The 14,441-nt window shown below is 38.5% G+C and overlaps 1 protein-coding gene across 2 annotated transcripts in view; it reads left to right on the plus strand.

The window, feature by feature from the left end:
• CACNB4 (calcium voltage-gated channel auxiliary subunit beta 4) overlaps positions 1-14,441 on the plus strand; it is a 156,674-nt gene that overhangs the window by 118,351 nt on the left and 23,882 nt on the right. For both annotated transcript variants that reach the window (XM_027131371.1, XM_027131365.1), the window contains 3 exons: positions 205-263; positions 8,411-8,520; positions 13,821-13,972. In XM_027131371.1, coding sequence (XP_026987172.1) covers positions 205-263; positions 8,411-8,520; positions 13,821-13,972 — 321 coding nt within the window. The remainder of the gene's footprint in view (positions 1-204; positions 264-8,410; positions 8,521-13,820; positions 13,973-14,441) is intronic.

A 14,441-nucleotide genomic window follows, 5' to 3' on the forward strand; every position in this document is an offset into this window, starting at 1 on the left:
GGGGGGAAGTTGAGTAAGTGCAACTGGTTAAGTATGACAGACTCTGTCCACGGTCACCTGCCCTGTCCCACCTCCACCAAACAAGTGGCTGTGATCAGATCTTGGCTCCATCAGAATGCCTTCCCTTTCAGCTCTCTCACTTTTGACTTCTCTCTCTCTCTGCGTGTGTTTGCCTCATTCTTTTTTTTTTTCACCTCTGCAAAGGTCACAGACATGATGCAGAAAGCCCTCTTTGATTTCCTGAAGCACAGGTTTGATGGGAGGTGAGGCATACAGATGCTTTTGTATTCTTTATTTTCCTTTAACCAAACATGAATAATAAATTGATTTGTGGATCTATGTTTCTGGTGATTGCAGATGTTCTCTAATTAAAAGTTAACTCAATGTTCAGGGGAGAATACAATGAAAGTGTTCTGAAAATATGAAGTTATGACGTGTAGCATTGGATCCCTTAAAGAAAAAGGACCTTGAGAAGGAAAATTATCCATTTGTTTTATTTATATGTATGTGTTAGTCTTTATTTTCTCACTTGTTAGTGAACTCATACCAAGCTTATGTTTATAAAAAATAATGAAAATATAGACTATTTCTGACAAATATGGTGCCTCACTGGTCAAGATGGGTAGTATCATTTGGGAATTGTACGTGTGCATGCCTGTATGCGTGTGTATCATATGAAGGTATAAAGTACTGAATTTCCTTAAAAGAAGAGCGCAAGAAATGTTTTCATCATAAGTTTCCAAAAATGACTATTTTGTAGGGAATAGTACTTCTTTGGATGTTCAGTTTTGGGTTTGTTTTACTAGAAATTTCATTGCTATTTTATGGGTTTCTTTTGTATGTATCCTATGCCCCTATGACCCATTATCAACAGGGCTCAGTCTTTAACCATCAGAAAATTTTATCGTTTAAGTTTTGTGGAAAATATCTGGAAAGAGTTTCTGTATTTTGCAGAGAAAGGGTAAAAAGTCTATACTGACTCAATACTAAGTACCAAGCTCTTTCACAATTCAGAATGCACTCCATGTAAAAATAACCACGTGCAAATACCTGAAGACTTATTAGAAATGAAGAAAACTTAGTGTGTGCTAAGTATGGTTAAATGCATCCAGCTTACCAAATATTTAAGTATTTGAAGACATTTTTAAAATATCCACAAATAGATTTTTTTAAATATGGTATTTTAAGAAAAAAGCAAACATGATAATGCTTTAAGTACAAATTGTATGCATTTGTCAAAAGAAAAACCTTCTGGATAATTGTGTTTGAAATATTTGTTAGTTTCTGGGACTATATACAAAGAAAATAAACTGAGATTTTAGTTTCAATAATTGAGATTTTAGTTCAAGAAAGCAGAATGCTTCAGTGCCATTATATGAATTGCTAAGTATCTTAGTACAGGCCAGGCTGCCTTAATAAGTAGAGCCCAAAATGTGTAATGAATCAAACACAGTGGAAGCTTAGTGTTGCTCATGTAATAGTCTGAGGCAGGTATTCCTCAGCTGGGAAGGTGGGTAGTGTGGAGGAGGGAAGGACTGGGCAAAATGTTTGTCCTGCCTGTCATTTGGGACCCTTGACCTGGGGTTGGTCTCTCCAATTAGCTGTAGAGAGAGGAGCAAGCTGGCCTGGAAGTGACTTCACATCATTCTCACATTTCATTGGCTAGAACTTAGTCATGTGGCCACATCTAATTGCAAAGGAGGCTGGGAATTACAGTCTAGCTGTGTGCCCAAGAGGAAGAGTAAATGGATTTTGCTGAACAAATAATATTCTGCCACATTTATCTAGTGGACACAAACGGCTTAATAAGAAAGTCATGGATGTATCCTATTCTCTGTTTTTTTGTTTCTGTTTTTTTTTTAAACAAATAGGCAGAGAATGAAGTAATTTCAGAGAAAACAAGTGAAAAGCACTGAGTACTAGACTCTTGGAATTGGAAGGAAATGTAAAAGTCCTTTTAGGCTAATCTCTTATGTCCCCAAACCATAAGTAGGTGGATAACCTTCTTCTGTTGGAAAACTTTTGACTACTGGGAAATTACTTCTTAAAAAAGCATTACAAAGAAACAGCTGAACTCTGACTCGTTAAGTTAATAATATCGGTGTTGGTCCTTGCCTCCTATGACAGACGCCATCACCCTTACCCTCATGCAGCTCTCCTTGGGTTGGCCGCAGCTGACATGGCTGGCTCAGTCAATCACACTTCCTTCAGCTGTGCTTAGAGTCACATGGTTCCAACCTGCAGTGCCTTTATTTAAGGAAGTTCTGAGAAGTGCCTCATCCTGTGGCCCCATAATAGCCCTTGAGCTGAACAAATGCCATCCTATACGCAATCAGCTTCTGTTAGATTGTTTTGGTCCCCACTTAACATCCCTGTAAGCAGCAGTATAATTAAAGGTTTGAAAGGTAGGACCTATGGAAAAGAAGAAAGGAATTATTATAATTTAGCAAAGAGAAAGTGAGTGACTTAATTACTGCCTTCAAGAATGAAGAATCTGAGGTTCTTCCTCAATCTTCAGACCCAAAAAGAGGAAAAGCATTTAATTGTAAGAGCAGAGATTTACCAGCTAGAGTTACCTGATTCACCAAGCACTTGTACACACTACTGAAGTTGGTTTTAGTAGAAATAGAATTAAAATTTCAATGCCAAGTGTTCCATGGGGTCTGATGGCACAGCAGAGGGTCTGGAGATATGAGGAAGAATACAGCAGCAGCAAAAGTAATAGCTGGAGAAAGAGACTCAGCCCTAGAGAGATCTGATGTATGGCAGAGTTGGAGAAAGCTAGATATTAAAAGTGGGAGTAGGAGAGTGGATTTGCTTTCAAATTAGAAGAGGCCAGTGTAGCAGAAAAATGATAATGAATTCGTTGGTTGAGTATATAGAGAGAGACTTTGGTAAGGAAGAAGAAATGTGCAATGTGGATACACAATGACTCTGACATGTCTGCTGTGTGGGGAATATCCTTACATTCTGAGCCATGACAATCTGCTGTGTTATGTTTTACCAATTAATAAAAGGAGAGAAAACAACAAATAGTCTTTAATTGAAACCAGCCAAGAGAACAATTACACAGTGGGCTTTTGCACAGCAATACAACATAAACAATATGTTCTAGTGGAAACCTACACAGTGTTTTGTTGGCTATGAATGCAGTAGGTCAGACAAAATAGGATAAAGTCTTTTCTTTTTCAGAAAGAGCCTAAAAAGCAAAAAAAAAAAAACAAAAAAAAAAAACACGGCTAAAAGGCTTGCTTCTTCAATACCGTTTTTCAGATCTTGGCGAAAAAATAATTCAACAAATTGGATTAAAATCCAACATTGACTATTACAGAATCATATACTTATTTTTTTTATGATACCTTAGAAATTATTTGAATCAGTTTAAAGCTACTTACTTATTTTACAATTTTATTGTTATTGTAGGGCCTAACTACAATCTATGTAAGAAAAATGGAAAGCACAATACTAAATACTTCCTGAGGGAACCCCTGTACATGTGGATCTCCACACATAGTGACAGTTCCTATGCACAGATCATAAACTAAGTGAGCCTAACGAGCTGCTACAGTGGCACCAGCCTGGCAGGGACACAGTGGATGCACAGTGGCATGGAGCTTTTCTCTCAAACAATGTTTTCTCCACAAACATTCAACGGGGATCATCCTTTCAGATGAGGTTTGTTCAGCTTGTTGAATCTACCATTCATAGGCTGAACAGCAAGCAGTCAAACCAATTGCAATTTGTTGACCTATGCTAATCATTTCAAATCCCAACGAAGTTGTAACTTTAGGCTTTTTGACAACTGGATCAGATCAGCTCTATGGCAGTTATAGGACACTTTGTAACTGACATGATTATGGCCCCAAATCATAAATGAACATACAAATAGGATCTGAAGCTATTAGCCAAGGAATGCTTAAAAAAAAAAAAAGGTTTGAGAAATAATTTGAAGAAAGGAGGCTAAGAATATAATTTAGGGAGACTCAAAGAAGTAGTATTTATTTATAAAAGGAAATGGCAACAGCTGATGCTATCACAAAGCAGCCAAGACATGGAAGATTTGCAGTCAACAAATGGGAAAGAACAATAGAGTGCCTTCTGTTTCATAACCAATATCATCCTCTTATTATCTCCTCCTCCTACTCTCTATTCAAATGCAGACTCATCAGTGGACACTCAAGCACTAGAGATAATTAATTGAAAACTTTAATGCCAAATATGATTTTTCAAATTAGCAGATTTTGATTGCAACATGTCTGACCTTATTCTCCCATCCTCAAAGTATATATAAATTTCACAGACTCCGAGAATGGGAGAGTTCATGGTAGACTGCTAACTTTTTTTTTTTTTTTTTTTTTTTCGGCGGTACGCGGGCCTCTCACTGTTGTGGCCTCTCCCGTTGCGGAGCACAGGTTGCGGAGCACAGGCTCCGGACGCGCAGGCTCAGCGGCCATGGCTCACGGGCCCAGCCGCTCCGCGGCATGTGGGATCTTCCCGGACCGGGGCACGAACCCGTGTCCCCTGCATCAGCAGGCGGACTCTCAACCACTGCGCCACCAGGGAAGCCCGACTGCTAACTTTTGAGGATAGAATATAAAGAAACTGTCTCCTTCAAGTCTCAAATCTCCAACAGCTACCTTGTATACATTATATATGTGCCTATCAACATAGGACACTATGAATAATTATTTAAGAAAGCACTTTTATATATTACCTGGTTTGCTCCTAATGACAATCCTGTGAGATAATTCAACAAAGCCACTATCACCACTTTATTGATTATGATATTGATGCTCAAAAGATGGCATGACTTGACCATGGTCACACAACCAGCCAAGAGGAAGACCCAGGAAGAGTACCAAGGTCTACATATGCCTTCCATTCCTGTTCTCCTGACAGTTTGCTGTCTGATCTTTGGAATGTTTTCCCTTTCTGAAGGAAGTCTAAGCGTTTTAATAAAAACTAATATACTAACAGGGTTGCATATTAGATGTGGCAAGGATAGAGTTTAAAAGGATCTTTAGCTGTTCCATTATCAACATGGAAATACTAATTATTGTTGAATGTGCGTCTCACCTAAGAGTAATGTCTTTCCATAGAAAAATCTCAGAAAACTAATACTCATAGCACATGATGGACTGCAGAAATAATGAATTCCAAACCAGAAATAAGCAACAATTAGGGTTCAGATTTACTAGATTTAGAGATATATATAGTCTGCTGGGGAACTGCACTTCTGTTAGTCTTTTATCTCCGGGCTAGTAATTACTGACACTACATCACAAAAAAGTTTCCAAGGGAACTTTTTAGAGATGTATATCAAATAAGATACATAGAAGTACTGAAAGAAACTAGAGGATATGAGTATAGCAAGAAAAGAAATAGAAAGGGTATAACTTTAAGTAAAAAAAAAAAGTAAATAGACTAGCATTTAATGATGAATGTAATTACATTGCTGGGGAGCCTTTTAAAAAACAAAAAAAGTTTGGATTTGGTGTCTGAGTTTGATAATAGTAAGCATCTTTGCATGGAAAATAAAAACTCCTGCTTTGTCTTATTAGAGAGTTTCTGGAGCTGTGTCTGTCTTCTCCTGAGCTGTTTCATAATGTGTATTTTTATTAAGAAATAACCTATATTAACAAATTAGCTGCTATTTTATTGACCAAGAAAAGAAGAAAAAGAAACTTTTATTGTCCACACCTTTTCCTGGTTTGGGAATACATGAAGCAGTTTTTTTTTTTTTTCTATTTTTGTGTATGTGTGTTATTGTTTTGTTGTTTTGGTAAAACTTTGGATGTGTCTGAAAATGGCTTGGTAAAAGTGTGTTAAAACCCAGAAAAAAATAAGAGTGCACATCTGTTGATGATCCTTTCAAGTTTTAAGAACCAAAGGTCACTATTTGGCTAGTACAGAGCTAGCAAATTTGATTTTCACTGAAGCAGAGTAGACTCTTTGGGCCCTCTAAAAATCATTATTCTAGAAGGTTGAATTCTGTCCCTAAACCAACCCACTTCTCTCCAGTCATATATTTGAATTGCTCTGGAAATTAACTGTATGTTTCTAACCAGCAACCCCATTCTTAAAACTATAAACAAAAAAACCAGAAACTCAAAAATAAGCAAATCCTCTTCTGTAGGTACAAGGAGCTATGACCGCAAAGACTCCCTATGAGATTTCATGCCTCAAGGGCAGCAGCCAACTGAGTAATGGAGACTCAGATGTGGGCTTCACTGACTTTAACCTGATTTAGATCTTGACCATCTCTCAGCATGTGGCCAAGATCTGCACTTGATGATGTGGCTGGTATCAGGAGATTCAGCATTGCTGGAGAAGAAAACTGAAACTGTAAGAGAATTATGAGTCAGGTGACTAAGTACTGGCCTGGTGCTTGGGGACCTGTACTTTAGACCTTCTTAGACTCTAAATAACCATGTGTAACTTCCTCTCTGTGTCTCACTTTTCTTCTTGATAAAATGAAGAAGTGGGACTTCCCTGCTGGTGCAGTGGTTAAGAATCCGCCTGCCAATTCAGGGGACACGGGTTCGAACCCTGGTCATGGAAGATCCCACATGTCATGGAGCAACTAAGCCTGTGCGCCACAACTACTGAGCCTGTGCTTTAGAGCCCGCGAGACACAACTACTGAAGCCCGCACACCTAGAGCCCGTGCTCCACAACAAGAGAAGCCACCGCAATGAGAAGCCTGTGCACCACAACAAAGAGTAGCCCCTGCTTGCCACAACTAGAGAAGGCCCACGTGCAGCAACAAAGACCCAACGCAGCCAAACATAAATTAATTAATTTTAAAAAATGAAGAAGTTGTACAGACCAGTGTTTTCCAATATCTTTTAGCAGTTGAACAAGTTCTTACAACGAAATCATAGATTAGCCCTCTGTGTAGAAAACGTAAATGCAGGGGTGTTTGCCTGGCCTTGAGGGTCAGAAAGCTGGGGCCCTCCTGGCCTACTCAACCCCCATTTAACATTCTCAGTAGCCCAAGATGTATTTCACAAAATTCTTGATTTCTTCAGAAGACAATTTGAAGATGCCTCGAATAATTTATTAGAGCCTAAAAAATTCTAAGAAGTTAAAAAATTTTAAACTTCCTGACCATCTATAGCTTATATATACAACAATGCAAACAAGGAGTACTTTGCTTTAAAAGAGCACCAGAACTTTTGCACAGCCTGTTGCTTTAAAGAAATCATTTCCAACCATTTATGAAAAGGACTATTTTAAACTCTCCCCAAGGATTCAGGTCCCTGAAGTCAGGTGAAGAGTCTCCTGAGAGTGCTGACAGTGTTGTCCCCAAATAGATGGGAGATGACATATGGCTCAATAATTGTTGCTAACTCTACCCTCTTCCCTGCTCCACCAGCTAGAGGCGTTTGAAAGTGGGGAAGAATAAGTGCAGTGAGTACAAAAGGGAAGGGGCGGGACTCTTCTTGTCTCCTTCCTGGAACTCTGCCAAGTTTTGGAGATAAGAATGAAGAAGGGCCCATGATGGCAGTAGCTGGCTTAGAGAGGCATTCTTTGCATTCTGCAGGGAGATCATAATCTGAAGTTGTGCAATCCCAGCTTAAAATAAAGAATTTTAAAATTATAAATTCCAGAGCTTCTCATCATATACAGATAGACCCCTGTCTCCATTCATTTGCAGTGTCTCGGTTTTATTCTTGTCTTGCATGACTGCAAGATACTTCCTAACTTATGGAAATCCTGGAACAATCCTTATATTGCCTTCAGCAATAGTGTCTTATTACTGCCCACAATATGCATTCAAAGCAATATGCAAATATGCTGAAGAATCCTTGTGCCTGCCGAAGAGAAATCATATTTTTCATATTCTTAGAAATGAAACATTCCTTTGGGCCTGTGGCGAAATGCTTCATGTACCATGAGTTAACTGTTGAGCATCAGGAATGCAACACAGCTGATTGTCTTTGATGATTGGAATGAAGAGGATTTCCCCCTTTGACCAGCAGCATTGATGCACCTGGGCAGAGCATTTGCCGTTCCTGAAAGTCTTGTTCAAGAGCAAATCAACTGTGAATTGTGGGGAAATTGTATTGCTGCTTCCTAGAAAGAGCATGGTTTATTCGTATGTTTTGATTCCCTCCTGGTATGGTGTGTATTATAAGGAGAATTCGGCAAGGCAGACAATAGTGGAGGAAGAGCTGCATTTTTCCTGGAGTCTTTTTTTGTTAAATAGCCAAAACCTTCCTCCATTCTGCTCTGCCTGTATTTTAATGCTAGCGAAATCCTATTTAAAAATACTTGTGGCCAATGTTTATTATACTGTGGTTGCAGTATAGTATGTGAGGCGGTTATTAAGTACTGTGGTTATAAATCTCTTGGAGAGCCCCACGACATTTTTACTGGCTTGTTCTGTTCTGTGTTCCTATTCATAGGATATCAATAACAAGAGTGACAGCTGACATTTCTCTTGCTAAGAGGTCTGTCCTAAATAATCCCAGCAAGAGAGCAATAATTGAACGCTCAAACACTCGGTCCAGCTTAGGTAAGATGTTCAAATGTGGTACTGCGCTCTCAGACCGGGGTGACACATGTTGCATTTGTGAATGTCTTTCCAATTTGCCCATTTTCCCCATTCTGAAGGGGGAAGCGCTGATTAACTGACAAGAAGGCTAGCCATGGAAAAGCAGGGAGCAGAGTCCTGCAGTAGCCTGAGACTCCTCTTTCTCAGCTCCAGTCACTTAGCTAATTAGTAGTCTGGTAGGAAGAATCCTCAACAGGTTGTCCTCCTCTGTTACTGCCTCAACACGCGAAACCACTCATCCCTGCTTTGCCTGAGCTTCTCAATGAGGCTAATGATATCTGTCATACCCAAGTCACAGCCGACATGAAAGGAAATGAGATGTCCACCTTTCCCAGATCCTTAGAAGGAAGCTAGATAATGATGTTCTCAGTGTGGTTTCTGCTGCCAGCTGGTGCCCAGAGTAGTCACATCCTTAAGTGGAAATGGCAACCACCATTAATACCGTTCAGGGAGTTTAAACATGTCTTTCCTGGTGAACCAATCAGAAAGCATCCTGAAATTCACCACAATGGAGAAGAAAAAGCACTATATGTGATTAGTTCCGTCAAGCCATGCAGGAGCGAGGCTGTGGAGGATGGATTCACCAACCACAGAAGTGGGTCCAGGCCGCAGGAGAATCATATCACTCATCTCAAAAGCCTGTTTGTGGTTTCTATGGTGGCCCAGAGTGGTGTAGTCCACTTATAACTCTCTTTTGCATTCACATTCTGAGGGCAACTTGTTTACTGCCCTATTCCTCATGGACAGAGTAGGAAAGACAGGGTTTTTCTATGCCACTACATTTTTTAAAAAAACTACTTAAATGAGCTCTGTAGGTGATAGAAAACTTTTTCTAAAATTAGGGTTTCTAAGATAGATTGCATGCCCAAATATCCCATCAAGTGTCCATTGAAGGCTATGCCAAGAATTGTGCAGGTGGAAAGAGACGAGTGTCATCTCTATTCCTGGCCTGGGATTGGCACATGGTAATTGCTCAATAAATGTTTGTTGGATGGCTGCTTTTTGAAAGAATGCTGAACCTACCAAATGGGACAGTTGTCAGCGTTTGTGAGAGCAGGATCCCAGACATCGGTGGTTCCTTCTTTAGTTCTGTATTTAGAGCCTTCCACAGACAGAGTGAAACACTCTTAAAGGCACAGTATTTTGACCTTCAGGGGTGTTGATGGCAGAGTTGATGATGATAAATCAGATTAGGTAACTGACTAAAGTAGTATATCATGGGTGACAAGGATACCAAATTAGATTGAAGGTTTCTCAAATAAGCATGTGTTCTCTGTTCTCCTGTCTTCCACCCTCCTTTCCACTCCTCACAGTGCCTTTGACTCTTAACCATTCCTTCCTCTGATGTATAATGAGAGGCTAAAGTACACTTAAAAACATAAGCTAGGTTGCCTGACTTTTTCAGCCATCTTGCACCAGCCTAGAGTGTGATGGGCATTCTGTGAGGTCATTCCATATCACCTTTGTAGTCACCTGTTGTCAGAGTCAGTGGAGTGGGTGCAGTGGGGTTGGTGTAAATATTGAGGAAGAAACAAGGTAGATATCAGTTCACTGGTTTTCCTTTTTACTCTGTAAAGTCATAACTCCCACAACCATTGGAGATAATTTAATGGCAGCATATTATAATAACCACTATGTGAGCCACTTATGCCCATTTGTCTGCTTGTTAATGCACATGTGTAGATTGTTTCATCAAATGTTTATTGAACACTTGTTACTGCCATGCATTGTACCAGACTTAGGAAGTACAGACATAAATAAGGCAAAGTATCTTAGCCACAGGCAAACAGAAAAAAGGGAGTGATGGTTAAAATACTGTGTGATAATGGAATTATGAGCAAAGTACTAAAAGTATAAAGGAAGAAGGGTAGGGAGTAAGAGGCGTCTGAGAAGACTTCACAGAAGTTCTTTTTGAGCTGGTTCTTAGGGCAGTCAAGAATGTACAAAGGCATTGACATATAAACACTGTGTGGTTGAGAAACAAGTTGTTTTGTGCAGAGCATATTTAGAAAAAGGAAGTGGGGGCATGATTTGAGAGCAACAGAAGAGACTGAAAAAATAGATCGAGGCCAGTATGTTAAGGCTTTAGTACGCCTTGCTAAAGAGACCCCAAAATAGATTCCAAAAAATGTTGATTTTAAAGGATACTAATAGTATGTTTTCCGCAGTCAAATAAATTTGAAACTTATGGATTAAATAGCTGTCAGATTTCTTCACTGCAACACTTCTTAGAGGCATTAAGATAAAGAGGGTGATGTACATTTGAAATTGCAAGAGAAACTATTATAGCATGTGATACCTCCCTTGCAAAAAAAACCCTTCTTTGCGTAGGCTATCTCATGAGATTAGTGATCCAGGGTACTGCCTTTGGAAAATGTTGCTTTGGGCCACAGGGAGCCATTGAAGTAGTTTAAGCCTTTGGATATAAGAGAAAGGGCACAGGTGACAGAGATGCTGGGGAGAGGTGGGTCCAGACCAGTTGTGGTCAAGTTATAGAAGTGTTCACTGAGATCCCTCCAGGTTCATGGTCCATGACTTCTCAGAGTTCATTTGTCTGGAATAAGATCATGATAAAGCTTTGATTGGAATCAGCCTGGGTAGTCAAGATTGTTGTGTTTGGTTAAAGTTTTTCTTTAAAAGAACTGAGCTGTGTAGGTAAATATGTCTTTCTCACACGTATAATTTATTCATTGTATTCCATATACATATTATCCCAATATTGGACCCACTCCAGTATATAGGGTGGACCTCTGCAGCCTCCTGGCCTGCTCTGCCCGAGTACCTCTCTGTTGATACCCATTGCCCAAGTTTTGTTTTGGTTAAACTGTAGGTGTGCCTGCCCTTGGTGCTTTCACTGCGCTTTCACTGCCAGGCCCAGGTTCAACCCCTGGTCCAGGAACTAAGACCCCTCAGGCTGTGTGGCATGGCCAAAAAACTCCCCAAAAACACCACACTTGCCTCATGGCTGGTGCAAAGTAAATAAGTCCCAGGTGTCTCTGAATTATTTACACAGAGACTCAGAGTGCCTCATGGGTTCTTTGTACCGGGGCAGTCTACTTTGCGTCACTGCCTTTTTGCTACTTCAGAAAATATTGTATTCAGATTTTAAGTTTAAAGCAAGATAGCCTTGTTCTAGTACAGTCCTGGCCAGGAGTTACCTTAAACCAGTGGCAGTTTAATGAAAAAAGAAAAAAAAAATGAAACTTACTACAATAAAAATAAACTTTCCAAACTTCTCTCATTAAAAAAATCTTTCTGTTTCTGACATGAATAAAAAGGGACAAGTAGGTTGTTTTTACTAATAAATGTAGAAAGTATTTCAGAATTTTGCAAATAAGCCAAATTGTCCAGATTCTTTACATTAATATATTGAAAACTAGTTACCTTTCAGAGCAACATGAAATCTTTCAGGATATTGGTATTGGATAATATGAAAAATGATAGATATGTTGCTTTTTTTTTTACTTGAACATAGAAATTTGTTTTCTCAGAGTCTGGAGGCTAGAAGTCTAAGATCGAGGTATCCACAGGGTTGTTTTCTTCTGAGGGCTGTGAGGAAGAAGGTGTTCCATGCCTCTCTGCTAGTTTCAGTTGGTTTGCTGGCAATCTTTGGCATTCCTGTCTTGTAGAAGCATCACCCCAGTCTCTGCCTCCATCTTCACGTGGTGTTCTCCTGTGTGTGTGCCTGTCTACAAATTTCCCCTTTTTATAAAGACACCAGTCATATAGGAGTAATTCCCACCCTAATGACCTCATTTTAACTTGATGATCTCTGTAAAGACAATGTCTCAAAAATAAGGTTACATTCTGAGGTACTGAGGGGTTAAGACTTCAATATATGAATTTAGGGACGATACAATTCAACCCATTATAGGAGGGAAATCAGAGAACATGTTGAGAGTCAGAAGTTGAACTGAACAGCCTCTACTGGGTTCTAATGACTCTTTAAATTCATACTTCTTATACAGATCATGCATTAAACACCAGTGGTTTTGTGGGAAATAAGAATTTTATGCTATTAGCAAAGCCCTAGAAAATAGAGTTACATGATAGTTTTGAGCATTCATGATCCCACACACCCTGTCAATCTGTCTGGTTATGGAAGGGAGAATTTTTGGTGGGTAACATGAATTTATACTGAATAAGCAAAACAAATCACGGGATTCTGGTACAAACTCTTTTCAATGAGGATATTTAGAGCAACATCAACTTTTTCCTAGGCCATCTTGGAAATAATTTAAATTAGGTAGCTTTGTCTACTCTATGTAATTTGGATAAGATTACAACATTGGTAAGTCATGCTATAGCCAAAAATGAAAATAAGCAAAAAGCAAACAAGATCGTCTCTCTTAAAATTAAATAGACTAATTCAGACTGTGGACATGATCAATAAATCAGGTGATTTATAAAAATATATATTAAAAAGCTTTTTATATTTCAGAAAGCCATATTATATTTTTATAGATAATCTGCTTAATTTTTGCTTAAAAAATAGCTGGATTGCTTTTGACATTGAAAATAACTAGATTTTTCATTTGACCAGATTCGTGCACAGATTCAGGTCAGTTGGCTATTACAGCAAGCCAAGTAGATTTGCATCTAAATGCATTGTGGCACTTTAATATAATTGATCTTAGGTTGTTTTTTGTTTTTTTTATTTTAATACTGAAGATAATTATGCCTTAGAACAAGTCCACTGGCCCTAACACTTGAATGAAGACTTAGCAATATGCTAGTTGTTAAGAGTAGATCCAGAACATTTAACAGGGATACAAAAATGTGCATATCAGTCAAAATAGATGAGTTGTGAGATGTTAAAAAACATATCCATAAAATATTAATATGGAAGTTGTTGATTGGTAGGCGTATTTCAGCATAATTTGCTTTCCATGTGATGTTGCTCTGCACATGTATTTCGATTGCTTCCTAAAATGTAGTTGCAGCTTCTATAGCTAAAATAAAAGTTCTTTAGAACAAAAGCACAATCAAAACCAACATAGCTATGTAAATAGCTAAATATTAGGGTGAGCATAAGAAGCAAATCAAGAAAGCCTTCTCAATTTTTTCCACCAACTCTTTGGTTTTATGTAAAACTCAACCCATCTCTCTTTAGAAAAGATCTTAAGTTAGATAGGACTATGAAGATTCAAAATGTTCTGTTTTGCAATGTAGGCTAGCATCTGAAAGAGGTACTATTTTTTAAATATAGGAACTAATTAATAAAAATACCATGACCTGTTATTTGATATTTCTCCTTTTAGCGGAAGTACAAAGTGAAATTGAAAGAATCTTTGAGTTGGCAAGATCTTTGCAACTGGTTGTTCTTGATGCAGACACCATCAATCACCCAGCACAACTTATAAAGACTTCCTTAGCACCAATTATTGTTCATGTAAAAGTCTCATCTCCAAAGGTAATCAGCTCATTTCTGTCTTAAGGGTTAGAAGCTTGTTTCTTCTGAAATATTTTTTGCTCTGTGCATTTTTGTTAGTGGGCAAGGAGAATGTCTTGTTGAGACCCTTTTAATGAGCAGTTTTTAATTCACCTGTTCTGTACACGTTCTAGAAATTTTGAGATAGCACATAAAGAATTGTTTATTCCTTCAAGAAGCTCAGTGTCTATTGTGGTTCCCAAACTGGGCAGTTATGCAAGAGTATAATAAAAACAAAAAGAACTAAGGTGAGGAAAAGTAAAGTCTGGCTTTTCAGAGACTTTAGGTTCTCTCTTGGTAAATCTCTTAGGTAATATTGATTCTTGTATCACCTATGTTCTCGCCCCAGTTGAGAAAGTACATAGTTCAAGAAGTACATATATATGTAAAGCAATTATACTCCAATAAAGATGTTTAAAAAAAAGTACATATATATTTATCATATAAGTCA

This window comes from Aethalodelphis obliquidens, unplaced genomic scaffold, assembly GCF_003676395.1.
Source record: "Aethalodelphis obliquidens isolate GAN/ISIS:26980383/991018 unplaced genomic scaffold, ASM367639v1 scaffold2, whole genome shotgun sequence".
NCBI classification, from domain to species: Eukaryota; Metazoa; Chordata; class Mammalia; order Artiodactyla; family Delphinidae; genus Aethalodelphis; species Aethalodelphis obliquidens.